General features: G+C 40.2%; 2 protein-coding genes across 4 annotated transcripts in view; one reads left to right on the forward strand and one right to left on the reverse strand.

The window, feature by feature from the left end:
- Positions 1-23149, forward strand: part of TM7SF3 (transmembrane 7 superfamily member 3) — a 32112-nt gene extending 8963 nt beyond the window's left edge. For 2 of the 3 annotated variants that reach the window (XM_013184602.3, XM_013184603.3), the window contains exons 6-12: positions 551-728; positions 1949-2035; positions 2456-2536; positions 3283-3435; positions 4753-4850; positions 5204-5366; positions 6510-23149. In XM_013184602.3, coding sequence (XP_013040056.1) covers positions 551-728; positions 1949-2035; positions 2456-2536; positions 3283-3435; positions 4753-4850; positions 5204-5366; positions 6510-6772 — 1023 coding nt within the window. In that variant the 3' untranslated portion in view covers positions 6773-23149. The remainder of the gene's footprint in view (positions 1-550; positions 729-1948; positions 2036-2455; positions 2537-3282; positions 3436-4752; positions 4851-5203; positions 5367-6509) is intronic. The other variant, XR_010832770.1, reaches the window with a different exon arrangement.
- On the reverse strand, positions 13165-26711 carry FGFR1OP2 (FGFR1 oncogene partner 2). The gene is made up of 6 exons (XM_048050113.2): positions 26575-26711; positions 23436-23572; positions 22171-22288; positions 20979-21121; positions 17352-17465; positions 13165-15730 (listed from the first exon to the last, which is right to left on the reverse strand). The coding sequence occupies exons 1-6, from the start codon at positions 26576-26578 to the stop codon at positions 15593-15595; spliced, it is 654 nt and encodes a 217-aa protein (XP_047906070.1). The 5' UTR covers positions 26579-26711; the 3' UTR covers positions 13165-15592.
- Positions 26712-26966: the final 255 nt, after the last annotated feature.

Consider the following 26966-nt stretch of genomic DNA (forward strand, 5'->3'; position numbering starts at 1 on the left):
CTGGCAGATGCTGAGGACTGAGCAGGGAATGCAAGAAACAAAGAGTATAGTGGAACTGGACTAGGTGCTGACCCCAGTTTGGAGTGACATAAAGAGCTGACATGACAGCAAATACTTGCATCATGTTTACCTACTCCAAGCAAAGAGATTAGGATGGATGGGGGGGGAGAATGTTAGGGACCATGACCTGTCTGGTCTTGCTAGGGAGTGGGATGGCAGCCTTACCTGCTTCTGAGGACAGACCTGGGTTAAGAAGACTGATAGAGAAAATTGGACTCTCCTCAAATGAGGAGAAACAACGTTGGTGAGAGAATCTTACGTGCTGTCAGAAATCGTTCCTGTATTTTGGAGGAAGTGGGGTCCATCCTGTGAGCCTTTAATGCCTCAATAATACTAAGATGGTTGTTCAGTGTTCAGAATAGGAGAGCTTTTGGCTTCTTGCTGGTCATCTTTCTTGAGCTGCTAAGTATTGTCCAGCTGTATGGACACAATGTGCCATCAGACACAGTGACAGGCAGGTATTTGTGACTAAAAATAATCTTTGTTCCAGATGCTTACATTGACAACTGATGATAAGACCAATGTATACTTTTCCTCACTCCCTGGGCAAGGTGTGATCTACAATGTCATAGTATGGGATCCTCTTTGGAATACTTCTGCTGCGTACATACCTGTGCACACGTATGCCTGCAGCTTTGTTGACCTAGTGGATAACTGCTCTTCTCTCAGTAAGTTGGGACTTGTAGGTCCATGCCAACTCATCTCAAGCTTGTTGTGCTCCTGCACAGAGTGGTGCTTCTTAGAGCTTTTTATGTGGTATATATCCTGGATATGTTTTTCTTGCTTTATGACTGAGTCTGCTTCTTGATTGAGGAGAAATTCTAGAATGATAAAATAAATCTAAGGAGAGCTATTAGCAAGTGAAAGCTTAACTTAATGGACATTTAATATTTGGCTTATAACTTGATGCCTTTTTGTTTTTTCTGTTTGAACTAGATACATAATTTTAAATCACTTTATAGCACGTTAGGTGGAAACTAAGATGGATTAGGGCCCAGCTTTATCTTTTGAACTGCACTGGTGCTAACAGGAATCGGTAACATAAAAATATTTCAAAAGGAGACAGTCACCTAAAAATAAGCATGAAAATAATTCCAGCAGTAGAAATCTGATTACAAAGTCATGCTACTTTCTACAAAGTCATATAACAATAGAATTTGAGCAAAGCTTCTGCTCATGTTATGATCATGGGAAGGACAAGAAAAATGGATAGAATATGCTTATAAAGCAAGACTTGTCCTCCTAATTTTCTTAACACAAGTAGCTCATCAAGTTTCTCATATGACACCATAAGAGATTATCAGGGCTAAAAACCTTCTCCCTGGTTGTCTGAATTAGAGAAATGTAGTCTACTTGTTTTAAGTAGCGTAAATGACAGGAAGAATTCTTTCTAGGAGACAGAGGTGAGCCATACTGGGGTACTAACAGTCCTTTCTGTTGCACTGAAAACTATATTAAAGGGAGGTAAGCATGAAGGCTGAAAAGATAAAGACCATAGCTGCAGCCTGGATCACCAGCCCTGTAGTGCTGACTTTCATAGATGATTGGATGTCCTTATTTTAAAGCTGAGTAGAGCTTTTTCAAATCTTTAGTGGTGGTACTACAAATAGCAAATTACAGCTGCTTAACTAATAGTTACAGAAAATTCAGTCCCTTGAATAAGGAGGAAGCTTTTGACTTAGTACTCAGACTGGAGCTAGATAAATGTTCTTTTGGAGACTTTATCAAGGTATCTTTTAGGTCAGATGCTGTAGATCTGTTCACATTGTGAGTCTGAAGGAGTAGCAGTTACTATTGTTGGTAGACTCAGTGATGGTAACTTGACTTTGTTAGTCTCACTGTTGGGACTACTAGATAGGAATGCTCTGATAACCCTTTCTTCTTGTAGGCAAACTCTCTACCAAAATATTCTTCACTGTTCTTGCTGTTCTTGGCCTCTTCACTTGCTTTTTTGGACACAGATTCTGGAAAACAGGTACTGAGTTTTTTCTGTTGTCATAAATCTGGTTGGAATTTCATAGATGTACCTTAGAACTTTAGCGCTATTGCTGAAGAATCACCTGGAAGCGATTACACGTCAATTAGGTCCACTGCTGTGCTTTAACAGGATCAGAGATCGTAAGTGCAGAACAAGAAGCTTCTGGTATTTGAAGAACAGGAACCTAAAATTAGGGTGTGTGATAGAGAACATGCAAAAATTACGTTTATATCTATTTGTGCTTGAAGAGAGCCCTTTCCAGAACCAAGTGTTGCCTGTCCTTCCTCCTGTGCTTAACAGCTAGTGAGCTGAGATTTCCCTTCCCTGTTATAAAACAAAGGTGTCTGAAGATGTACTGAAATAGGCTTGCTATGGGGCGATATGACAGCATACTGAATCTTTTTCCCTGTTCTCTAGACTTATTCTTCATGGGCTTCATAATCACAGGATTTTTCTTCTTTGTATTCATCACTAGGGTAACTGGCCTTGGTTATGATGGTGAGTAGATATAAGGATACCCCCCATCCTCTTGCTGAAACATTATTGCTGTGGATCCCTGAAGTAAAATTTTGGTTGTGCTTGCAGCTGGCTAGCTGTGGGAAGGATAGAAAAGCCTGTTATGTGGGTACTTGAACTGAGCTTAAATACCTTAACACTGAGTAGGCAACAGAGTAACTGTTGCCTTTGACCTCAGACAATGAAATGGAGTTCATAGCTGCAACTCTGACAGACAAATTTGCCTGTCCATCCAATGGAGATACAGGTTTTCGGGAAGGAAGTACGTTGCAAATTCCCAGAACGTTTTTCTTTCAGAATGGGTGGACCTCAGTTTCAGATCAAATGCAGATTGCACATATAAAATAGATCAAGTGGTCTGCATCCTGTCTGTTACACTAGCAAGAATCGGTTCTTCTGTCTCTATTACATCCTACCTCATAACTGCTTTTCTGGTGCACTACCTCTTGCAACCATAACTGCACTGGGAACTCAAGGTACTATTGTACGTAGCAGCAACACCTTCCATACAGTCCTATGGCATTCTCCCAGTAGCATACCCTCCCCTGCTGACTGGAGCCTAAGTGAGATGCATGAAGCACAGATGTGAGCTAGTTTCAGAAAGCTTTCATTAGGTAACAAAAATCAAGTATGCAAGTAAATCTGTTTGAATAGGCTATTGCAGTAACTGAAATTTTCAGGGTGTTGCTACAGTTCTTAATTTAGGATTTTCCCTCTTGTTTTTCCAGTGCGTCTTATTTTGACAGCAGTAGCTGGGATTATTGGAGGGCTTTTGCTGGTTGCAAGCTGGTGGAGATTTGGCTCTGTCCTGCTCTGTATGTTGCTTATTGGACTGGTGCTGGGATTTCTCTTCTCATCAGTGGTCTTCTTTACTCCACTAGGTATGTACTGAAATATTCTGCTGCAAAGTGACTGGGTGATACTTCACCGCTGTATTACAGGGACACTGCAAAGCTTCAAAACAAATGCTGTTCTCTGATTTATCTTAGTGTGCTTTTTAAATTTTTTTTTGCCTTCCCAATGTTGGGAGGAATAGAGATGTCTCTGAAGCTTTCTTTCAGGTGTGCTGCAATTGAAACTACTTAGGGTAATCTGTACTTGTGGGAAAAGGAAACTGCTTATTCTTCCCACCCAAGCAGCTTGCATTTCAGCAGTCTGACACCAGCTCTGCTCCAGGCAAGCATTTTCTGTCTTGTTCTCTGATTCAGAGCACGTCACAGAAAATCTACAGTCTAACTCTGAGGCTTCAGGCATGAAGGCATCATAGATCAAGAGGAGCTCTTGCCTGTTACTTTTCACCACACCACAGTGCAAGGCTCTGGCAGCACTAGACTGTAGGAGTCATACTTGTGTTTACAGCTGAATTGACATCATCAGGCTTTTTAGCATCTCTTTATTAAGAGGAACTGCGGACAAATCACATGAAAGCAAGCAAGGCTGCTGAGATGAACTCCCTCAGGGATGTGAGGGCACCAGCTGTACTGCTTTCTTTGCTGTGACTTTGAATCTCAGAACTGCATTCCTTTCCAGCTTTCCTACTTGAGATCCGCTGGTGGGGCAGTTTTTCCTTTCTACAGTTGTCTGTTTGAGTTGGTTTATGGTTCTGTGGTAATCCGCACAGTCCCTCGTTACTCTTCATTAAGTGAAACAGTGAATTGACTGGGGATCAGCTGGTCCCCTGTTTAACTGACAGGCCTTTTGAAAGCAGGGGGAAACAAAGCAGTGTTCAATCAAATGACTTAATTACTCTAAAGCTGGAAGAGTTTGAGTGGTGTGGTGCACTTGTCCCCGACCCTAGATAAACCTACACATTTCTAGACTATTTATGCACACTTATAAATTATAAACCTACGTGGCCAATAAAATGGCTTCTTACTAGACAGAAGTACTCTGGTACTTCTCACATCAGATGAGTAGCATATACTTCGTAAGTCTTGTTTGGACAAGATCTGCTGTTCCAGTTTATAGTACAGGACCTGTACTGGAACTCTGTTTCTGCTCATGTTTTGAATGAGTGCTACAATGCATCTTAATTGACACTTGAGCTCAAAAGGTACTCTTCCACACTGTTCTCCAGATATTTCTAAATACATGGAAACTTTGGGGGAAAAGCATACCACCCCCCCAACCTCTTACAAAGAAGTGTTTATGCTTTACTAACACTAGTAAACTACTTGTGGAATATGGTGTCTTTGCAGGAGACTACAGGGTCTTCCGGGATGATGTTGTGTTCTGGGTGACCTTTTCTTCTGTAGCCTTGATGATTCCAGTGCTTTTTGTTGGCTGTCCAAGAATTGTAAGTCATCTGTCCAATTACCTTGGAAAGAGGAGGGAAGGGGTGTCAGACTACTATGCAAAATGCAGTCCTGTGGGATGTGTGTAAAAGATCTAACACAGCAAGGGACAAGTTCTAGGGAGCTTCTGTTCAGTGTTACTTGTGCTAACTGGTCTATAAGCGAAGGATTTCTTTTTTCTTTAGTGTTGCACCTAATATCTGCTGACAGTTCTGTTGCTCTACCTTTCCTGTCTTAACAGGATGTCTGGATAATGAGGTGTGGGCAGCCAGCTGCTTGTGGAAGAACTGATATAAAGTATTGCACTAAGGTGGTGTTTATCAGTCTCCTAAAGCTGTTTTTTTTCCCCCTCTAGCTGAACTTACTGGCCTGTGGAATAGTAGGTTCTTATTCAGTGGTCCTAGCTATTGCCTGTTATGTCTACACAAGTCTTGCTTACATCACCGTAGACCTACTCAGAAGGATCCTCAATGATTACTTCAGCAGAGCCTACACAAATGTGCCTTTTCAAACAAATGGTGAGTGCTCTTCTTAGACTTCTAGAACTAGTATAAAAAATGCTTGTTTGAGAACTGCACTTTTGGTTCCTTTCTAAACTGTGTGTTGAGGGTAGGAGGGATGAGAAGAACTTAAGAAGTACGGTGTGAGATTTGATACACAATTTGAATTTCAGTCCTTTGAAAGAAATACTGAGTTGACTGTGTACTCGGCCCTGGTGAGGCCACACCTTGAGTACTGAGTTCAGCTCTGGGGCTCCCAATAATAAGGAGGACATGGACCTGTTAGAACAAGTCCTGAGGAGGACCATGAGGATGACTAAGGAGTGGGAGCACTTCTATGAAGACAGGCTGAGGAAGTTGGGGTTCTTCCTTCTGGGGAAGAGAAGGCTCTAGGGAGACCTTACGGTCACTTTCCAATACCTAAAGAGGGCATAACAGGAAAGCTGGGGAGGGACTCTTCTTCAAAGAATGTAGTGATAGGACTAGGGGTAATGGTTTTAAATTGAAGGAGGGGAGATTTAGATTAGACTTTATAAAAAGTTCTTTACTCAGTGTGGTGAGGCACTGGAACAGGTTGCCCAGAGAAGCTGTGGATGCTCCATCCCTGGAAGTGTTGAAGGCCAGGTTTTATGTTGCTTTAAGCAACATGGTCTAATGGAAGGTGTCCCTGCCCATGGCGGGGGGGTGGAACTAGATGATCTTTAAGGTCCTTTCCAACACAAATTAGTCTCTGATTCTGTGATCTATGACTAGGATGTGAAGCTTCCAGCAGGTGTTATGTGACAAGGCACTTAGGAAAGATGCTTTTCAGGCTCAGACTGACGTGTGTGTCAGTCAAAGAGACTGACACAACGACTGAACAGCCTTGCTTCAACTTTTGTTCTTGCCTTTTCATGGATGCTCCCTGCATGTGAGGATGCAGGGACAATACTTTCCCTTCTGTATTTAAACTTAACAGTGTTTGTGCCCAAGCACGAATCATAGAATGGGTTGGGGTGGGAGTGACCTTAAAGTCCATCTAGTTGCTAACATAAGCAGGGACGCCTTCCACTAGATCAAATTGCCCAAATCTTCATCCAGTCTTGCCTTGAACACTTACTTGACAGGAAGTAATGTTCCTGCTTTACCAGAACCAGTGTCTTTCATTTTTCTTTTGTTTAGACTTTATAATCCTGGCAGTGTGGATAATGCTGGCCCTCAGTGGAGTGACTGTGCAGCTTCGTCGAGAGAGAAGTGAAGTGCCCTTCCCACCACACCCTTATCTCATCTGGAAACGGGAAAGGGAGCGCAGAAGCACAAATATCTTAGACCCTAGCCATCACATCCGTCCCTTAAGAGAGAGGATACATAGCAAGCTGCTGCAGATTAAAGAGCTTTTTCAGAAAGAGCAGCCAGCTGGGGAAAGAACTCCGTTGCTTCTGTAACCTGCCAAATAACTGGTAGGAACAGAGGAAGAATTTAGGCAAGATGACTGATCACCAGCAAACCAGCCAGTGCTGCAGGCTTTTAGCACTGCCAGCTTGTCCTGCTTAATCAGAGGATGATGCTTCTTCAGCTTGGAAGGAAAGTTATCTGTCCTGTACACTACATGCTGTTTTGTGACTTTCCTCAACGGCCCACCTGGACTGCTGTAACAAGCGTATATGTCTAGCTGCAGAGATCTTGTACTAAAGGTCATGTACAGGTATTTATCTTGTGGTGAGCTAGTACAATGTTTAAGCACATGAAATATCAAACAGCCCTTCAAAAGTAGCCTGTATGGCATTGGTTCTTCCCTTGCACCATGAAGATGGCTGCCAAAATATTGCCTGACTTGCTCCCAAAGGTGAGCAGTCTGCCATCTTGCAAGGGAAGAAAGACAAGGGCCATACACAGAAGGGGTTCTTGTAGCAGGAACTGAAGTATCATTTTCTAATAGGTACAGAATGTGTGGCTGCAGACAGTTCTTTCCAAGAAGTATTACTGAACCTTGCAAGCTATATTAAGTGACTTGAATTTAAACTGCACTGAATTAACTTTAAGTGAGCATACTGGGGCTCAGGAAGTGGAGCTGATCTGAGATAAAACCTTCTCTTTCAGTGGGTTCTGTAGTAAACTGGTCATCTGGTCTCTGTACAGAGATGACTGCTAAGAGAACACAAGTGGCTTGCCTCCTTGTTTGCTTTCTGAAGAGCCTGTGACTTGCTTCAGCTATGGTATCATCTTTTATTGATAGGGTGCTGTCATAAGAGAACAACTGGAATAAGCACTTTGTAGCCAGTGTCAGTCTTTCCTGGGATTGGTTGGAACACTATTGTTCTGTTTTAATCAATATATCTTCTAATTTTTGCCTTTAAGGGGGTGAAAACAGCATACTGCAGGCAAAATACTGACCAGGATCCTTGCTGACTGAATGTGTTCCTTACCAGTTTTACCTCTGCCCAAACCAGAATGCAGTGTAAAAACAGATAAGGGACCACTCTTGTGTTCAGTGGAGAATTGCATCTTGGTGGCTTTATTCACTTCCTTAAATAAAACAAAGCCATTTTCAAAATGCAAACTGGAGCATTGTGGATTTGGCTCACATAAACGCACAAACAGTTCTGAGGCTGTTGTTGGGTTTTCCCTGCCCACACCTGGTCTTCACCTTTAATGTTTACATGGTGATCTGTCATATTTTAAACAGTAAAGGAAGTATTGTATCCCATATCTTGATACAAGTTATGGTGACTCTTTCTGTTTTTTTCCCTCACTATCCTTATGCTTTTAGTGTGGGTAGCAAAGTGGGTGGTCCTTCTTGTCTGGAGTTGAATGGCTGTTCTGCTACTTGCATGGAACCACTGCTAGTGAATAACTGTGGTAAAACTTCAGTTCTCAGTCACCACTTTAAATTCTTGGCAGCAAGTATATTGGAAACAACTGTGTCAGAAAGGTAGCGAAAAACTTTATCTGAGGACTTATTTGAAAGCTAAAACATTCTAGCATTAGAAAGGAACTGACTTTAAAGTGACTCAACTCAGTAGGCCTTTCTTTAAGGAGTGGAACTTTGTAGTATGGCATAGCATCTGAGGTGACTAAACTGATCTGATGTTTAGAGAAACAAATCCCACCACTGCTTAGAGCTGGAATACTTACCTCAAACAGCTGAGCAAGGCTGAAATACTGCAGTTAGGGTCTTGCTTCACTCTGCTGTTGTGTGGCAGACAGGAGTAAATGACGAGCTCCTTTGGCCTCTGGTGGACTGACGCTTACTGACTGCCCTTACTGCACTGATACTGAGCATGTCTGTTGTATTTGACTAAGTAACAAACACTTATTTGATACACAAATGCTCTTAAACGTGTTTACCTTGTTTTTAATAACTGCTGTGATTAACATTCTGGAAGAAACAAGTTTAATTTTCTATATCTTTTTATAATAAAGATGTCTTATGAAATAATATTGTAACTAAAGGGGTCTCTCCATGCTGAATTCAGTGTCATATCTGCAATCCCAAATGCTGAAGCTAACTTAAAGCAGTAGTTCTGAAGTGTTAGACCCTCAAAGAATGAGGTAGGGGAAGCCTAGCTGACCTGTTATATGGACTTAGTACACTCAGTGACACCCAGATGTCCAGGCTGGGACTAGTTATGTTCTATATGAATGCATGACCTGAGGAGGTATGTTTCATTACTTCACTAGACAAAGGTTTAAGAAAAAATAGCAGTCACTTTTTTGACTGTAAACTAGTCTGCAAAATGCCATAGGAAGGTTAGGGCAGAATTAGACTTTGAACTCTTCTGAGATCCTGACTTGGAGATGGTCTTTTGATAGAGATGGATTAGGGATTATTTCCCTGTTCTGTAAGCCACAGTGATTAATAGAGACGGTTACCAGAACATACTGATCCACTGCAGTGCTGGGGGAGCTCTTTAAGGCTCTTGTGTCCCACTTGTGGTGGTTTTAGGAGGAAAACTGGATTCTAGCCTGCTATGCATTACAGAAAACTGCTCACTACGGATCTCTCACTGGAAGCATTTACTGCTGTGCTATATTGTGTTACATGCATTACCTTGCAGTTGTGCTAGCTTAAACTGATGCTATCTGATGCTTCCTGGGAATCTAAATTTAGGTAGTGAGTTGCCTGTAAATTCAGGTGCTTTGTATGCTGAAGCATTCTGGATCATGGTGACCTGCCTCCTGCTGTTCCTACTCACCTGTCATCACTGCTTTGGTGCATTTTTGGAGTTTTCTCCCTGTAGTTTTCAAGCAAGCACTGGCACAACTAGACTGAAGGGCACTGATCTCTTCCAAGAAACATCTTCATTTGTATTATAGTCTCTTTCCTGTTTTAAAAACAGAAACCTAGCCTGGCTCCACTGTTCTATGGAGCACAATACAGGTAAGGCAGCTTGCCTATCTGCTTCCCTAAATTTTCAGAAAGCATGGCTCAAAATAGGAGCAAACTGTGCTTTCCATAGGTGTACTTTGGATGGGGGGAAGACAAACTTTCCTGTTCCCTAAGCTCTGTGCTTTGATCTGGGAACAGGTTATAGGAGACTATTAGAAGGGGCCCGGAAAATAATCATTCCTTCATCATCCCTGCAGTTATAGTCTAGATAAGTGGCTTTCCTCTTCAGGAAGAACTGTGCTGAAATCTTTCAATGTAATTAGTGCATGCTGCTAGTGCTTAGTAAGAAGAAAATGTGCTGGTTACTGTTCTTAGAACCTTTCAACAAGATGATACAATATATTTCTATGTATCAGGTTATAAAGCACTTGAGGCTGTTTTGGGGGCACAGCTGATGGGTAATGCGTAAACCCTGAGATAGAGACATGTGAGGAAACTTTTGCCTTGCTTAATGTTTTGCCTTCTGGGGTGAGAAACATGACTAGAACGTAAACTTCGTGTACTGCTGTTCTAAAACAAAATCTTGGTCTTGTGAATTGCATCACCTGGCTGGCATTGTCCTGGTACTGCTGGGAGAGTTCAATATGTCCTTGCTTGTCTGGTGACTCATTCTCAGGATGTTTGTTTTCCTGATCTCTGAAGCACTTGGGCGTTGCCAAAACTGGCTGAAACAGTCCCAAACAACTGGAGACAAAAACAAAGGACAAAGCAATTCTTAGCTTAAAACTTTAAAACCATCCGAGAACAAAACCATTGGCATTGGGTTTGGGTAGGAGAGGAGCAGCGCTTTGTGGTTTGCCTGTTTAGGAGTATATAGGTTTAGGAGTATGTAGGAGTGCTGTGCGTTGCTGAGGGAAGAACGCGGGACCCACAGTCGCCGCTGTGGTCTCTCCCGTGTCTAATGCGAGATCTGTGCTGCTGCTCTCAGGCTGAGCCTTTTTGTCCCCTTCCACACCTTTGATAAGTAGGCTTTGATGTTTCAGTTTGTGTTGGAAACAACAGCTCAAAGTAATGTTTTTGTTCAAGCAGATGCTTGTTGCTGATGATAAAATTTAACTGATCTCAGACCTTGTCTACAAGCATGTAGCTATGGGCAGATTAGAGGTGCCTCCTGCTCGAGTATGCAAGGCATTGTACTTCCATGCATACTGGGAGAAGACAACCTCAAAATAGAGCATTAAATTAGCTCACTTGGGGTGGGGGGAGTTGTGTGTGACTTACCTGCCTGCTTCACAGAGCTCAGTCTTCCCAAGTCTGTGTTGTCAAAAAAAAAGAAAAGGCACCGCACCCTCTCCAGTGTTTCCAGCTTACCCTTAGAGTCTTCTGTGGTAATGACTGTTTTTCTAATGTGCTCAGAAAGAGCTGGATTAATCTATCCTGAATGCTCTGAAATAACAACAAAAAGTCACATACGAGAAGCAACAAAGCACAGATAGTGCATATCATAGAAGGCAGCTGCAGTTTGCCTAGCTGGTAATTTGGTTAATTTGAGCAGTTGCATATAATTAGTTTTAAAATTGTCTACTGTGTTCCACAGCATGTTACTGGAAAACCAGAGTCACTGATCACCCTGCGTTCATTGGTTTTAGAAGTTCAAACCTCCAGCTGAATTTTGAAAAACATAGTGTGGGTTTTTTTGTTGGTAAAATAGCCATCCTCAAACACTTCCTAGGGCATTTTTGGTGGTGGGAGCATTGTAGAGAACTTACTTACTCATTCTGCCATTCTTTTAAAAAAGGTAAAACTAATCCTTAAGGCAATAGGAACATACCACAGTTGTAGTCCTGTTCATTTCCCTTGTGGCAATGTTCCCTAGCTGAAGTCTGAGGAGTGTTGTTAGTGGGTACTTCTCAAGACTGGAATTATGAAACATTTCTCTTTGTCATGCTGAGCAGTTTAAAGTTTTCTTCTAAATGTCAGTTGAGTTTACTCTGAATTCATGACGTTCCCTCCTACAAAGGTGTGACCATGCAGACTCCGGACAGGCACGCTGCTGCATCTGTGTCTGCCAAAGGGAGGTCATTGCAGGCAGTGTGAACAGCAGTACCATTTCTCATACCATCAGTGAAACAGGGTGTTTTATTTTGTATTTTGCAGCACCTTTTCATATGTGGAAACTAACCAATGCTATTTAAATTAGTCTGTGCTCCTGTTGTGTGAAATTCAGTTGCATTGGAGAAGAGAAAAGTGAGATGGGCAAAAGGTGAGGTTGAATGTGACCTGCACACCTCTACCAGGTATGTATGTATGTTATAATACAGTAACATGCTGCATTTGGGCCTCCCAGCACAATTTAATGTTCTGGAAGAGTAAGTTTAGCAAGAGGTGCAATGTCACCATTGCGCAGAATCCACTTTTTTGTTTGTTAAGAAATGGTAACAGGCATTTGTCTGTTGGTGCTAGTTTGGGGATTATGCACAGGAGAGAGTGCATACATCATTCTAGGAGAATGAGATGATTGTTTACACATGAAGTTAAAAGGAAGCCCTCTGAGAAGACACCTTCCCTGACATACAGGCAATGACATCTTTTGGACAGCTGCAGAGGAACCCATTTCCAGTCTAGATTTCTTTTTTAATTTAGGGAAATCGCTTTTAAAGCGTAATATGCTTACTGATCAAAATTGAAAACTTCCAAAGCCAATTTAAATTTTGTTTTGGATATCTGCAGTGGGATTCTAGTAAACATAATGATCCTAGTAAACATAATTCTGCATGAGAACAGTGATGTTAGCTCTGTAGTTTAATATAATCTTTTAATTCCATGAATTTGTTAAAAAGCTAGTTATTCAAAGCTTTATTCATTTTACAGAACAGCCCAACTTAGTGTGAAGCTGAAGTTACCTCAGCTGAATAGCTGCTATGCTTATTTATGACTTAGCTTGACATTTACTACCTGTCTTCAAACAAGCAATTTATGATACTGAAAGGAAGTCTCCTGAGAAATCATGAGGAAGTGGAGAAAACATTACACTTCCAGCTCGTGAATGTAATCCACTGACTTTCTCACTTACACATCAGAGAGAGAAACCCAGAGCTTGAGTAAAATCAAAGTGACTTTTTCAATCTTGAAGGAAAAAAAAACTGCCCCATTCCACCTGTCCCAAAATGTTTCGATACAAAAATCAAAACCCTGTGGACTGCTTTTTGTTTATTTGTACTGCTTCTCTGTATTAGTAAACAGTTCCAGTAGTTCACTTAAAAAATGAGTAACTATCTGCATGGAAGTGATTGATTGTTAACCCTCTATCTTCTCTTGGAAAATGGAACTCTTTTTTTTCCTGCTATTTGGGAACATGAATAAAAGTACTAGAAAGGGGCTTACCTGCCTTAAAGCATAAATAGATAAGAGAAAAGCAAAATGGTGTCTTTTTCTTAGATGTTACTAACAGGGCTCATTTTGGATCCAGTATCTTGCTGTAATTGTGAAAATAATCATGAAAACATCCATATTTATTGTATTTATTGATAAAATAAGTTTACTGTACAGTACACAATTCTAGCCATGAAGTCTTTTCAAGCTATCAGCATTACAAAAATAACAGGTTTGCAATGAAAAATAGTCACTCCACACCATGTGAAGGCTCTTTAAAATCCTAAAGTGATCAGGTCAGGGGAATGGAAGAGGAGACGTATCAAACGTGAAAACTAGGAGTAGATAAATTAAGTCATATTTCTTAAATTACAAAAATAAACACTAATCAAGCATTATTTCATAATAGAGCAACCTTAAAGAACTGCCACAGAATAACAACCCTTTTCTGCTATATGCTCTGGAGATTGTATTTGAAAGACAAGCCAGAATGTCAGCCATGAAACTGCATTCAGTGTAAAATGGATGTAAGTGCCCTTGATACAAGTCAATGGCTGAAAAGACATGTATAGAAAAAAATAACTGAAACCAAACCTTCTTCCACGTTTGCAACAACAAAACACACTCCATTGAAACACGTTGCTTCTACTAAGTCACCAGCTTGCAAGCTACAGCAGAAATGCAAAATCTAAATCATATAAACATTGGCAAAATTTTATAGATAACAGCTGACAAATGTATTTTGAGCTTGAGATAAAATGTTCTGAAAAATGCCCACCTCCCCCAGGATGTTTAGCAAGTTTGGAAAGAGCTAAAACTTTTCTTCATGCACATGAATGTCCCCCATATATTCTTAAACTTAGAAACAAGCTAAGATGCTCAGGAAGGAGAAGGCGTTTCTCCAGTTACAAGAAATGCTGTACAATGTTAGAGAGCTTGATTTATTTGTCTGTTCTGAGCTCTCCTTATAACTGCACTTCCTGGCATATGTATTAGCTAATTGAAAACTGGCATTTATTCTCTGCTTGATGCTTTTTCCCACCACTCCACTTGTTTCTCTTAAGCACTATGGGAAGGTATTTGACAATACCAGAAGAAAAATATTAGGCTCCCTATAAATTACTTCACTGGGAACTGAAAGTTCAGTCTTAGACCTTTCGGTGCATTTATCTTGAGACAAGTTGTATTTAAAACTGACACATTTGAAAGTGCTTAATTTCTTCTGCATTGTTGCAACTAAAAATGGAATTTGATTAAATAAAGAGTTCAACTCGTTTTGCTAGGTGAGTTATTAAACAGACAAAATACTCAACTGTGGTTGCTGTTTGTAGCTCTTCAATTTCTGTGGTTGAAAGCTTTCACTATGCTTCGAGTCTGTGTTCCAAGTAAAGAATACATTAGCATGTTGGACAAAAAATCATGATACACATCAATATTAGAAGTGTTCTTGGTGCTTCAAACAAGAATCCAACATAAGCTGTGCCTTGACCTAGAAGTGCCAGTTCATTTTTACTTCTAACGATATTTTAGGATTAAAAGTGAGAAGTTTATTTGTCAATGTGTAATATATTGAAAGTTCCTAGTGAAAACAGATCTTGAATATTTAGTCCTTACGAAAAAAAGAGGGGTGGGAACAGTAATTATTGATTGCAGACTGCCAAGTCTGCCATAGAGCTCCTTCCTGCTTCCCCAACTATCTTTGTTTGGCTATGGTTTGGGTGCTTTCAGATTGCCATTTCCCAGTTTGGACAGGCAATCCAAGAAGTAAATGGGACTACTGTGGGACTTGTCTAGTAGATGGGACTTCTCTCTCTACATATAGAGAACTGAGCTTGGTTTTCTCTCTCATAAAGTAAATAGTTAAGCCAGAATTATACTGCTTGTGTTCCAGAAAGCAAAAAAGTAAGAACAGTTCTTTTCATATTTTGAAAATAGAATTAAGTATACATATCTTAAAAAATCTTTTTTTTAATTTAAGAAAAAAATACTGAACAAAGGCAAAAGCATTGCTTATGTTTAAACAACTGGCCTTATACTTGAATGGGATACCCTGTGGCTAAATAACAGAAATGTTTAAGTTTTATGATGCCTATTCACCCTTTCCATTTAATAGGCTTGTTGCAAAATTCCAAATTTCAGAAAATTTAAAAGGAAAAATGTGATATGGTTTGTGCACAAAGCATACTCAGTTATGCTGTGATGAGACTTTAAATTTTGTCTTTATTGTATAGTAGGTGCATTGAAGTTTTGTATGAGCAGTAATTTATATAAATTATGTGAAATCATGTCTTTTATTTGCAAAATAACTTCATATAAAAATAATTCCTAATTTGGTAAGTGCATTAATCCATTTCCTACTGAAGTTAGATCTATGGCAATTAATCTGTCATTAAGGTTTTTATAGAATACCCATTTGAATGTATTTCACATGGTAAAAAAGCCACTAAACTGAAGTTCAAGATGCATTAGCTTGCTGGTGCCCTATTCAGTAACAAGTGCTTGACAAGTGACCCCTGATATTCCATTTGTAAAGTGTGCAATTAAAGCTTGACTTCCATAGTCTTTAGCTTTTCCTCAGGCTCAAATCACTGCTTGTTACTAATCCTGAAAGAGATGTACTCTCTGACGCATCTTCTTTCTTGAGGTTCAGGAATGATTCTCTAGTTATCTGAAGAATTTCTCTCAAGCCTTTGTTTTCTTGCTATAACCAGAGGAAAAAAAGACATTTTAGAACTCCAAAAAGAAGGAAGTCAGGATAGCTACATTAATAATCTCCCTTTCCCTCTGGTCCAAATGTGTATAAGGATTAAAACATCAACTTGTAGGTAGTGTCATGTTACCTTCTAAAACTAAGAACAGTAGGTCTCTGACTCTTATGTATGCTCTCTTGAACAGGCATTAAACGTCAAATTAAAGCTCAAACCACACAATGTAAGAAAAGGGTAATCAAATGCAAATGTTGCATTTCCAAAAAAAGCCTACTTTCCATGAACTGTTCCATAATAAACTCTTATTAGCAATTAGTCAAAATGCAATAGCACTGACCCTGCAATGATAAGAAACCCTGAACTCTTTCAAAAGCATGAGATTTTAGCATGAGGTTTTATATATTATGTAAGACAAATTAAAAATAAGATCTTAAAAATCATGGGTGTGTGCATATCTACTTGCAGCCTAGTTTCTTATTAGGATGAAGTTGTATTTACACTCAGTCTTAAAAAGAAAGATTAAGTCGGTATGTAAAAGTCAGTATATAAATCACTCTTTCCAGTGATGGAATGGTACATAGTGCACCCAACAAGGAAGGGTAATGCAACAAAATAGCAGTGTGACTGAGTGATACAGTAACTCAAAATAATGGTGATAATGTTTACTCCCTTGCTCTAAGGGATGAGTTTCAGTTATACTCAGAACAATAGGGCCAAAAATATTTTACAAAAAACAGACTATACTGAAAATTCAGCGTACAAAGCAACATCTGTTTCACATGCAAGATTACTATAGAGCTACAAAAAGAAAGGAGCCCTTTACTGAACAATCTAGACTTTAAAAGTGATTTTTATAATTGGTAGCAACACTGCAAATAATTAAATACTGCACCCAGTTCCCTGCTTATTAATAATGTGTAACTTGGTTCTATATTGTCTTATAAGAAAGCAGCCAAGAAAAGCCAAGGAAGAAATGATACGATTTTCTAATCTTCCTGAGTATTAATCCGATGACCAGAGCAAGAGAAACAAATCCCAGAAGTTACTGATTTAGGCAGATAATTCTAATGGAGCTACCAGAAGAATACAGAAAGTTATTTGCTTAGAAGTTTTGGAAAGATGGCACCATAGTGAAGGCTAGCCTAATGTTAGGTATGGCTCCCCCAAAGCTTTGATACATGTATTGAACAAATTCTTATGCCTAACCTAATTATCTGAATCAGTCAAGTATTTGCATAAAACTGTCTTTTTTCTGGCCTCTAATAGTGGCAGCAAGTATATGAGAGACTATACTCAAGCCCCAAAATACTGAAAGACTGTCCAAGACTTGTGTACAGATAGAACTGTTCTACCTGTGTACAGATAGAACTGTAGGGTCAGAACGAAATGTGTGATTTAGAGATCTGGAATACATATTAAAGCTTGTGTGAACATATGAGGTAGCAGTAGCCTGCTCCCCCAACTCTCAAAATAAGCAACAGTTTCCCCGTATCGAGGGCTGTACCCTGAATTCTTTGAGGTGTGATAGTCATCTCTTAAGTATTTAATATGGGGGGGAGGTGGGGGGAAGGAGAAATCATTATTGTGCCAGTGCTGTTTTGATTTCATACTTACTTCAAGCTGAATGATACGTTCCTGCTCTTTACAGCCATGCTTTTCATCAATATCAATGGCTTTTCTCATTACTGCTGCCATTTCTGTAATTTGGTCCACATGCACTTGTAGTTCCTAAGCCATATAAAATGACAGTTTTAGTAATCTATTTACTGCATTATTAAAAATAAGCAAAGCATTAAATGTGCTTTTAACTGCTCTGACACGTAATAAAAATGTGAACACAGACCTAGATTTGTGAAAGAAGTTCTAACTCCGCAGCATGAAGTGCCACTGCTGTCCTGTTCATTTAAATAAATCTGGTCTGACACCCAGTTCCCTCTTAAGAAGAATTTTATAAAAGAAAATATGCTTAAATGACTATGCCCTTGGCAGCTTCTATGCCTTTGAGATGGCTGCGAGTTAGCCATGCGCTTGCTCTGGCAAGAACCTCTGGTTTTGCAGGAGATATGTATCATTGTGGATATGCAGAAAAGACCAACTTCACCTAACAACAGCAGCATATGTGACATTCCTTCCCCCTATGTGAAAGCCGATCCCAAGCCTGGTTCAGCCAGTACCAGCCTGTGGGTAGGCATTTTTCTCTTAAAAAGAGCAGGCAAAGTAGTCATCCTTATTACTACATCGTATATTAGGAAATTCAGATCTGTCCTTAGCTCTTATCTAAGGTACTTCTGCTCAAATCCAATTTCAGCTGATCTGGGATCTGGACTCCAGAGGTCCATGTCCTTGCTGAACTGTAAGAAATGGGCTTGTATCCTGACTGACATCTTTGTGTCTGTGAATTAACACTGGCAGGGCACTTTCCCATTGTAAAAAAAAAAAAAAAAAAAAAAATGCTGCATCTTACTCAGAGTCATGAAGTAGAGGAAAAAAGTACAATAGTTCTGTTTGCTCATCTTGTTCCACTCCAGATGGATGTTGATGATGATAGGAGCCATTAACACAGGCATAACAGCCGTTGCAAGTAACTTAAATTTTAGATAATCTTCCCTGTTTGCAGATAATTGATATCTTACCTACTGACTTTGACTTGGGTGATGTTTTATTTTCTCACTGGCCAACATACCAACAGGAAATGCTTAAAGGGTCCCTACTTATTTCTCCTGTGGATCTAGATAAAGAGCCTATGCCATTCACTGCTGTTCAGTTAAGCTAAATATTGTAATGCTGTTTCCAGAAACCTGATTTTCATTCCTTTCCTCTTCTTGTTTCTTATTCTAAATCTACTAACAGACTAGCCTTTTCATGTCTGGTCTGACCTTTGGACAAAATTCACAACAGTTACTAACTAGTATCAGGAAAGTAGGACTGAAACTGCTGTGTATACTTAAAAACAGGATGGATTAAAAAGTTAAATCCCACCTTTAAATTATAAATTTGACTGGCGGTCCATACAGCAAGCAGATGATCAGCTTGCCCTAGAACTATCAGAAACAACTAAACTATAAAAAAAAAAACAAAAAACCTTTATTGGAATCTTAAACTGTCTGACCAAAGCAAGCATACTTCATTAAAAATGAACATCAGCCCCTTCCATCCTTCTCTGCTGTTCCAGCTGCCAAAGCTGTGGTTTAGCTGTTTATTCAGTGTTCACTTGCAGCACGGGTGTGAGGAGAAGTGAAGGAACTTGCTGTAGATCTTTATTTTCTTCTCAATTTCCAGTGAGGGTGAATGTATAGAACATTTTTTCAACAAAAGTTGCTTTTCAATATATTTTTTTTAAGAATAAGTTTGGGTTGAAAGGAAGCTGCAGTCAGTAGTAAAAGAATGAGCTGGCAAGGACACATCCTGGAGAAGGATTAGGAAGGAGTTAGTGGCTTTTACATACGCTGCTGTCCTCCCTGCTTCCCCTTTGGCTAGCTGATGTGGCCTCTCAATCAGTATGAGCTAGAGCCTGTTTCAAGGTCACTAACGGGAGACCAAATGCTAACACAAAACTGTAAAGCTCTCCTCTGGAAGCCAAATGTGTACAAGTTAGATGCTGTAAGAGCAAACAATGCAATGAAGGAGTTTCTTTATGAACATAGCTTCAAACATCTATGAACATTTGTATCTCCTTTTTTATTTGGCATACGTTAGTCTTTCTCTTCAGAGAAAACACACACACAATTCCAGTCCTCATTTCAGTTGAGCAAATTCAAACAGCACAGTTAGTGCAGGGTCTTTACTAGTGACACAAACTTCTCATGCACATAAGACTGCTAAAAATTATTTTTCTGTTTAAAGGAGGTGCTTGTTGATCTGCAGAAATTAGTGAGTTAAATAATATTTTGCAAGTAGGTACTGAAGTTAATAGTTGCCACTTGAGAGAATAGTGTTTACTGGTAACACTGAAATTCATTCCTTAGGTATTATGGATATTTTAGTTAACAGGAGAAGCAGCATTTAAAGACTGCTTCGAGATTGTTCAATCTTACTGAATGAGAAGACTGATTAGAAGCATAAGTAATGAAATTCCAGAAATCCCAAGTGTCAGGAAAGAGTAATAAATCCTCTGTATCAGGCATTGTTGTGGGGTCAGATTTAACCAAAATGTTGAAGCATAAATCTCCTACTTAAATGTATATATATTTATTTATATATACACACATATACACATGTGTTTTTTACTCCCAAGCTTATAATCCATAAAAAAATGTTTCTAAATGAATTTCTAAGTCCATTTCAGGACTGATATTTTACCTTCTTGTCTAAGTACCGAAGTCGCTCCTGATGCTATAAATTATATCTCTCTGTATATACCAAGGTAACTTCTTCTGAAAAGGATACCTACCTTTTTTTTTTAGGGGCTTATGTTAAAGATACAGTTCTCATCCGGTAAATTCTTTCACAATAATTTAAGTAGTCCTATTGATTTCGGTGGAGCTAACTACATGGACATGCTTCTATAAACAGATGAGGAAAAGATCAAAATCCTAAACTGTTCTCACAGCCTTTCAGACTTAGTTTGTTGAGGTTAAAGATAATCAAACATTTAGAACTACCATTTGTCTATGCAGGTATAGTGCTGATGATTATATTTAAAATGTAAACCTTTGCTAAAAAGCTTCAGTTTAGATCTGTTAGTGATCTAGAATCACAAATTTTCCTGACAAAATATATAGAAAGCCTAAACTATATATTAATTTAAAAATAATGTAATTAATAAGTAAAAAATTAATAAAAGCTCTTTTGAGTCTTGGAGTTTTAATTTGTTAGATATTTAGCAGGAAAAAATGTGAAAATTGAGTTTTAAAAACACACCCACCCCCATTCTCTCCAGTAAGCATAGGTTTACTAATTATTTGTTGGAGTCACAAGCCTAAGTTAAATACAGTCTAAAAATCTCAATATTACTGAGATCTATGGGTATCTGGAACTGTAACAGAGCGGTTGACTTAAAGACCTAAGCAAAACATAAGTACGTTAAGTAGATACACTAATGAAGTGCTACCTGATAAAAGCTTAAATAAATCAGCAGCTGGTAAGGCTGACCTACTAGACTGATCAAGTTTCCTTTTTGTATTTCCTGGCCTGGCCTGTAAAAGTTAGAACGTGTTAGTACAATGATATAAAAACTGAGGCAACATAACCTTTGAATTGATCCATTACAAAAAAAAAAAAAAAGCCCAGTAAAGTTATTACCTTGGAATGTTGCTCTTTTAACTTCATTATTATACTTGGATCATCCTTTTTGCTTGCCATAAGCAACCTAAACATCTGTTCTCTGTATTTGCTCATTATGAGTTCCAAAGCAGACTGATGTTCTTCAAGAGACGTGCGTAGTTCTACCAATGGAATTTTAAAATTCAATTAGTTTAACAGAGGAGTGAAACAAAATGCGAAAGTACTTCAGCCTGAGAAAACAAACTGACTGTCCTGTCCTGTCCCATCACCTCTCCTTCCACCATAAAACCTCCATAGTCTCTGCAAACTTCTTCAGTGGTGACTGCCCAGGAAAATTCTTGTTCAGGCAGAAACAGAGTCTCATTGGTTGATTTGACTTCAGTCCCTTTAGCTGACATAAACCATCCTGAGGGTAGCTGAGGAGTTTTACCATAGAGGCTAGAATCAGCACTGTACATTAGTTGGAAAGAAGTTTACAGATCTGTTTTAATCTGCAGCTTGATAAAATACAAGTTTAAAAAATGCCCATGTTCAAAATATACTAAGTCTGGCTTAGATTAAAAGTACTAAACAGTTCAGGGCTACCTCAGTTAAAATTTTCCAAAGCAGAACTTCCCATGAAGCAAACTCAAAGACAACAAGAAAAACAGAAAAAAGTGCTTTGAGGCCAATTTTTTTTTTTTTTTGTGCTTCACAAAAGGACAAATAATTCCTGAGATAAGACAAGGTTCATACAAATTGAGATCATTGACTTGAGATCATTGCACAATATTTTATAGTGCCCATGGAATTCCAGGAAGAATGGTATGTTCCTAGTGTATGGAATTCCAGAAGGAATTATACTACTGTACTTATACCTTAAGTTTTCCTGACAGCTCCTATTTTTTTTTTTATTTTTTTTAAGCAATGGAAACACGTTTCCATATAGATACTAACATTGTAGAAACTGTATTTATATCTCCTTACTTATACTGAACATTAGATAAGGACTGAAACGATTGCTTTCCACAATTGTTTTTTTTAATCCTGGTCCCAGTGGTGGGGCATCTGGACTCCATATTTGATTATATTATGATCAGTTAAACTGACAAGTTGAACTTAAAATATTTCTTCTATTAAAAAAAATTTTGGGGACTTGATCAATGATGAAAGTCTCACTGATTAGACAGGTGCAGGCTCAAACTTGAATAGGATAGCATATTAGTCTTACCTTTATTCTCCTGTTGCAATTCCCTAATCTGTCTGTTTTCTTGTTGGATGCCCATCACTAATGTAGACCGAGGACGATGTCTTGCTACTTCATTGAGCTCCTGAATTTCCTCTTGGTACTAGTTATTAAAAAAAAGTCAGCAAGTCACCAAGAACCAGTTCTAAAATGTCAAAGTCTGTAACCAACAAAATAAATGCTTGTTTTTAATTAATTATATAAAACAGACAAAACCACATCTGGCAGTACTGCCAATGTACTTACTGCCCTTTAGAAACACGTGCGTTAAAACAAATTAGATACCTCGGAGCTGTGTAATGGGCATGATTTAAACTTCAGTTAGTGCAGGTCAAGTTCACCATCAGGTCATTAGAACTGATACACAGGTGGTAAAGAAAAACCATGAGGTCCTGACCTCTGCAGCTTCCCAGTTCCCTAAAGCATGTGTATGAGTACAAGTCACATGGACCTAAATGAACGAATCCTGACTCTCAGCAAGTGGGTAGATTTAATACTCACTCCTAAGTTACGAAGCCTCTGCATGACTAGTTTTACATGGATAAAGCATATAGAATCAGATTCTTGCAATGATTTTGGACAGAAGGGACCTTACAGATCATCTAGTTCCAACCCCAATATGCAGGGTTTTATTATTTTACAGGCTTATTAACATGGATTGAAATTGAAATGACAGGCTGAACTTCCAAGTGGAAAGACAGCAGACACCTTTATGTTTTTCGCAAAGCTCTCTAGTGAAAGTCACACTCAACCTAATGATACCTTGGACGGCTTAACATCAGAATAGAAATAATAACAAATAAGCCCAAAAGGCTGACTTAAAAGAAAAGGAGGCAGTGCAAAGATAAAGTATTCTGAACAGAAGGACCTATGACAGGCCTCTGTATGATTAAATCTACATGTTTGAATCAATAAAAACAGCAGTATTTCACAGAAGAGCACAACACGAGGCACCACACAATGGTTTGTAGGATACTAACTCCATTGCTACCAGTGCTCTTCACATAAACACTAGTTTTCAATATTTAAGCTAGAGTAGCAGGCAAAACTTCTTTGCAGGATCAAACTAAATTTATAAACAATCTATTTTTCGATCACAGTCACACCCACAACGGGAATACTTAGTATGGTATTAAAGGAATAACAAATTACAATACTGATTCTGTATTGCACAGTAGCACACAAAAATGTCTTAAGTGATGTGTTTCCGAGTTGTTTTTTAATGGAGTAAACAAAGGTGAAAAACAAACCTGTTTCATTGCTTCAACCCTCTTGTTAAGAGCTGTAGTCTGTTCGATAAGAGCTTCTGCGGCGTTGTCATGTTCCCTTAGCCGTTCTACCAGTGCTTTCGCATCTGCTAAGGCTTTCTCAATTGTGCAACTCATTTCTAAAGGTTAGAAATGGATTATTTTCACACTATTGCCTGTTTTAGAGAGAACTGCTGTGTGAGATTTTTTTTTTTTTCTAAGTTTGAAGCAGCTGAATACAACCTTCCCCTCTTCCTCAAACAGCCACAACTGACATTTTAGACCTATGTTGTCTTCAAGGACTAGGAAAAAATCATATACCTTAAAAATACTGTCTGCTTTTCCTGCTTTTTAATTGCTGTTCAGACCATGGATTACAGCTAGGAAATGAAAGTAAATTGTGTGTCATGAGGGGAGTACTTGATATTCTCGAAGTATTTGATATTTGGGAAGCATAGATCCAACACAAAAGAGAATGCCAAAGGACTACAGTAGGCTTGAATACTTTGATGAATTAAGTCAGCAGAGAAAGGGAAGAGCTAAAACTGACAGAGTAGAGAAAATTACTTTGGGAAAATTCCAACACCCAAAGGCTTGTGTTTTCTTCATGTATAAAAATGAACACAAGCATCATTGCATGGAATGAAATTGTAAAATATGTTGTTTTCAACAGGATAGAGCAAGAGAGCAACTTGGCCAAGAGAATGAACCGACGGCATAGTTAAAATACCAGCCTTCTAACTGCAGTAACTGTTAGCAGAAACTACCTAAACTTGCAAAATGCTTACACATGCTAGCATTTTCAAAGCACTGGCCTTTACACTCATTTTCTTGGACTTATTCTTGATAGATTAAGTGTCAAGACTGGGACGCTTCATTCTTCAAGTTTTTGTTTTAATAAATCTTGTGTGTTTTCTACTGAAAACAAAATCTATTTCAACTCCTTGAACCGTTCTTCAGCAATAAGACACCAATGATAGAGACTTATTAAGACACATGCCTTATTAATGTAAGGCTTGATATTTGTTTCAGGAAATTTTCTGTGAGAATCTATTTCTTAGCTGGGACATTTGCTGAAGGAGAGATTTTTGCAAGCATAAAATGTCAGTGAACCACTGAGATACAGGAAAAAAAAAAAAACTCGCTTCAGATTGATTTTCTGACTTTCTTAGGCACCTTCACAAATCATAGCCTAGGATCTTTAGCCAAATTGAAAGAAATCTTCTCGTTTTCCCCAAATGACCTTTTCCCACTGTCCAGGTAAGTGGCAGAAAAAAGGATATTTCAAACACAGGAAATTTCACCATTACCCTCAAAGATTTACAAGCACATCAAGAACATCCCATCTGCACGCATTGAGATGTGGGGGGAAACCAATGTCCTCTCTGAAGAGCCTGTGTGCACCCCTGACCTTTCTTCAATGCCTAACCTCCCCAAATATTTTAATTTGGTAATTTCGTTAATTGTTCCCTCTGCTCTGAGGAGCATATGTAGCAGAAAAGCATTTTGTTTACTTTTGCTGTGCAGAAGGTTCTTTTCAGGACCCTCCCATCACAGAAAGGTTGAATCTTGCTTCCTGACAGAGAAGCTTGAGTAAGCAAGCTTCATGTATGCATGGTGCACAACCATTTTAAACTTTTTTCTGCGAATTGTGTGTTATCAAAAGCATCAGCATTTGGCACATACAGATTTCCTATAAACATTCATAATGTGAATTCCTTCCTATTTATCAACTCTCGTTTTCATTTTAACTTCCATATTTATGTATTTGAGGTATCAAGTCCTTCAGTAGACTAGTATGTTATCACAGGTAGTTAATTTATTCACTGGGGTTTGGCAGTTGGAGCTCTTTTTCATATCATGTAGAAAAGAATAATATTGCATTGTTTTTAAGGATCTGCTTTGCTTGCGCCTCATTTCTCCTTCAATTTTGGTCTCATGTTCTTGCTGGTCTACAAAGTCCTACACACAAAACATGACCTTCCATGATAGCTGACTAAACTGTTACAGACATTGATTTAATCAGATCCATATTACAAGAGAATTTGAAGGGCAGTCTTTAACACTATTCACAGGCCACAAATTCTCCAGCCATCACAAATAAAGCCTCTCAGGCCTCTCCGTGAGCTGGGAACACATTTTGCATTCAGACTACAATGCAGTTGACACCTCCGATAATTTGCATCGCTACCATTTTTTAAACACAGTATGTGTTCATCCTTCTTTGCACTTTGTCATGAGACAAAAAGAAACTCCCTTCTTGCAAAGCCACTGCCGTTCCTTCTCTCAGCAGATGAGTCGGGGCACATGCGTGTGGAACGGGGCCGCACAAATTGGGCAGCAGCTACCTGCCCTCACAGCGCTGACACTGCAGCGGGCCTCAAGCTACATCCTGTTTTCGTGCAGGATGCATGCCTCAGGAAGGAGGCTCATTATTTGCATCATTGTAATCACAGCCCCAAACGTTGGCTAGGGTTCCTCTAGGTGAGAAACCGGCCCTGACCCGTGGCATTTAAAATTCTCTCCTCTTACTCACTGGCTGCTTATTACCAGGCAGAAAAGTTGCCTTGTCCTAAAAGATATCTCGATACATGAGTTAACCTGAACGTTTAGAAATTAAATACCAATGAATCAAAGACATTTGACGCAGGGCAGTTCCCGTGCATCCCTCTGCTCGCCGGCAGGCTGCCTGTGGTGGTGACACTCGGTGCCCCCTGGGCTGCCCCCGGCAGGGCTGTGGGGCTGCAGACAGGTCTGCAGGTGACCGATATGGCCCGGCCCAGCCAGCAGGCAGCGAGAAGCACGGCCCAGCCGCCACGACGGGCCCACTCCCCGTCACTTCCTGCCCTTCGCTAATTGCTTTCCTTACCTAATTGGGCAGCGCGCTAACGAACCTAAAACAAAGACTCCTGCCCAGCCCAGCCTCCCCTTGGCTTTGCGTCCAAACCCACCTCAGGACGGCCTCCCCGCCCCGATGGGTTTACAGCAGTCGGGACTATCGCGACGTCAGCCGCCTGTCACGACACGACAGGCACACGAATGCTGACAGAAGTTCCCCCCCTACCCCCACGAACCCCTCCCCATCTGCCTGCCTCCCCCGGCACCCTGCACGCTGCCTCCCGCCCCACCCCGCCCCGCTCACTCATGGCCAGCGGCTCCAGCAGCGCCCGGGGGCAGGTGGCAAGTCCCCGCTGCCCGTCCCGCTCTCAAATGGCGGCGGGCGGCTGCGGGGCGGCGCCGCGCCGTGACGGGGACGCGGACGGGGCCTCGCCCCCCACCTCTCGCGAGAACTCCGCCTGCCGTCTCCTCTCCTCGGCTCTCTACTGGCTGCGGGGCGGGAGCCCGACCCCTTTCCCGTGCCCCCTCCCGGCCCCCCGCGCGGCGGGCAGTTGCGAGGCGGCGCGGGAAGCGGCCGCCGGCCGGGCCATGGGGGCAGCGTGACCCCGGCGGGGTGCCGGGGTCCGCGGGGCGGGAGGAGGCTAGGGGGAGGGAGGGGAGAGGCGCTCCCCCTGCCAGCGCTGGGGGAGCCGCTGC

The sequence above is a fragment of the Anser cygnoides genome, chromosome 1 (genome assembly GCF_040182565.1).
Source record: "Anser cygnoides isolate HZ-2024a breed goose chromosome 1, Taihu_goose_T2T_genome, whole genome shotgun sequence".
NCBI lineage: Eukaryota > Metazoa > Chordata > Aves > Anseriformes > Anatidae > Anser > Anser cygnoides.

Coding starts and splice junctions, on each gene's coding strand:
- FGFR1OP2 (XM_048050113.2), bottom strand. Junction 22,289..23,435: donor GGGTTGAAGCAATGAAACAG/GTTTGTTTTTCA, acceptor TTTAATAACTAG/TACCAAGAGGAAATTCAGGA. Junction 21,122..22,170: donor ATTGCAACAGGAGAATAAAG/GTAAGACTAATA, acceptor TTCCATTGGTAG/AACTACGCACGTCTCTTGAA.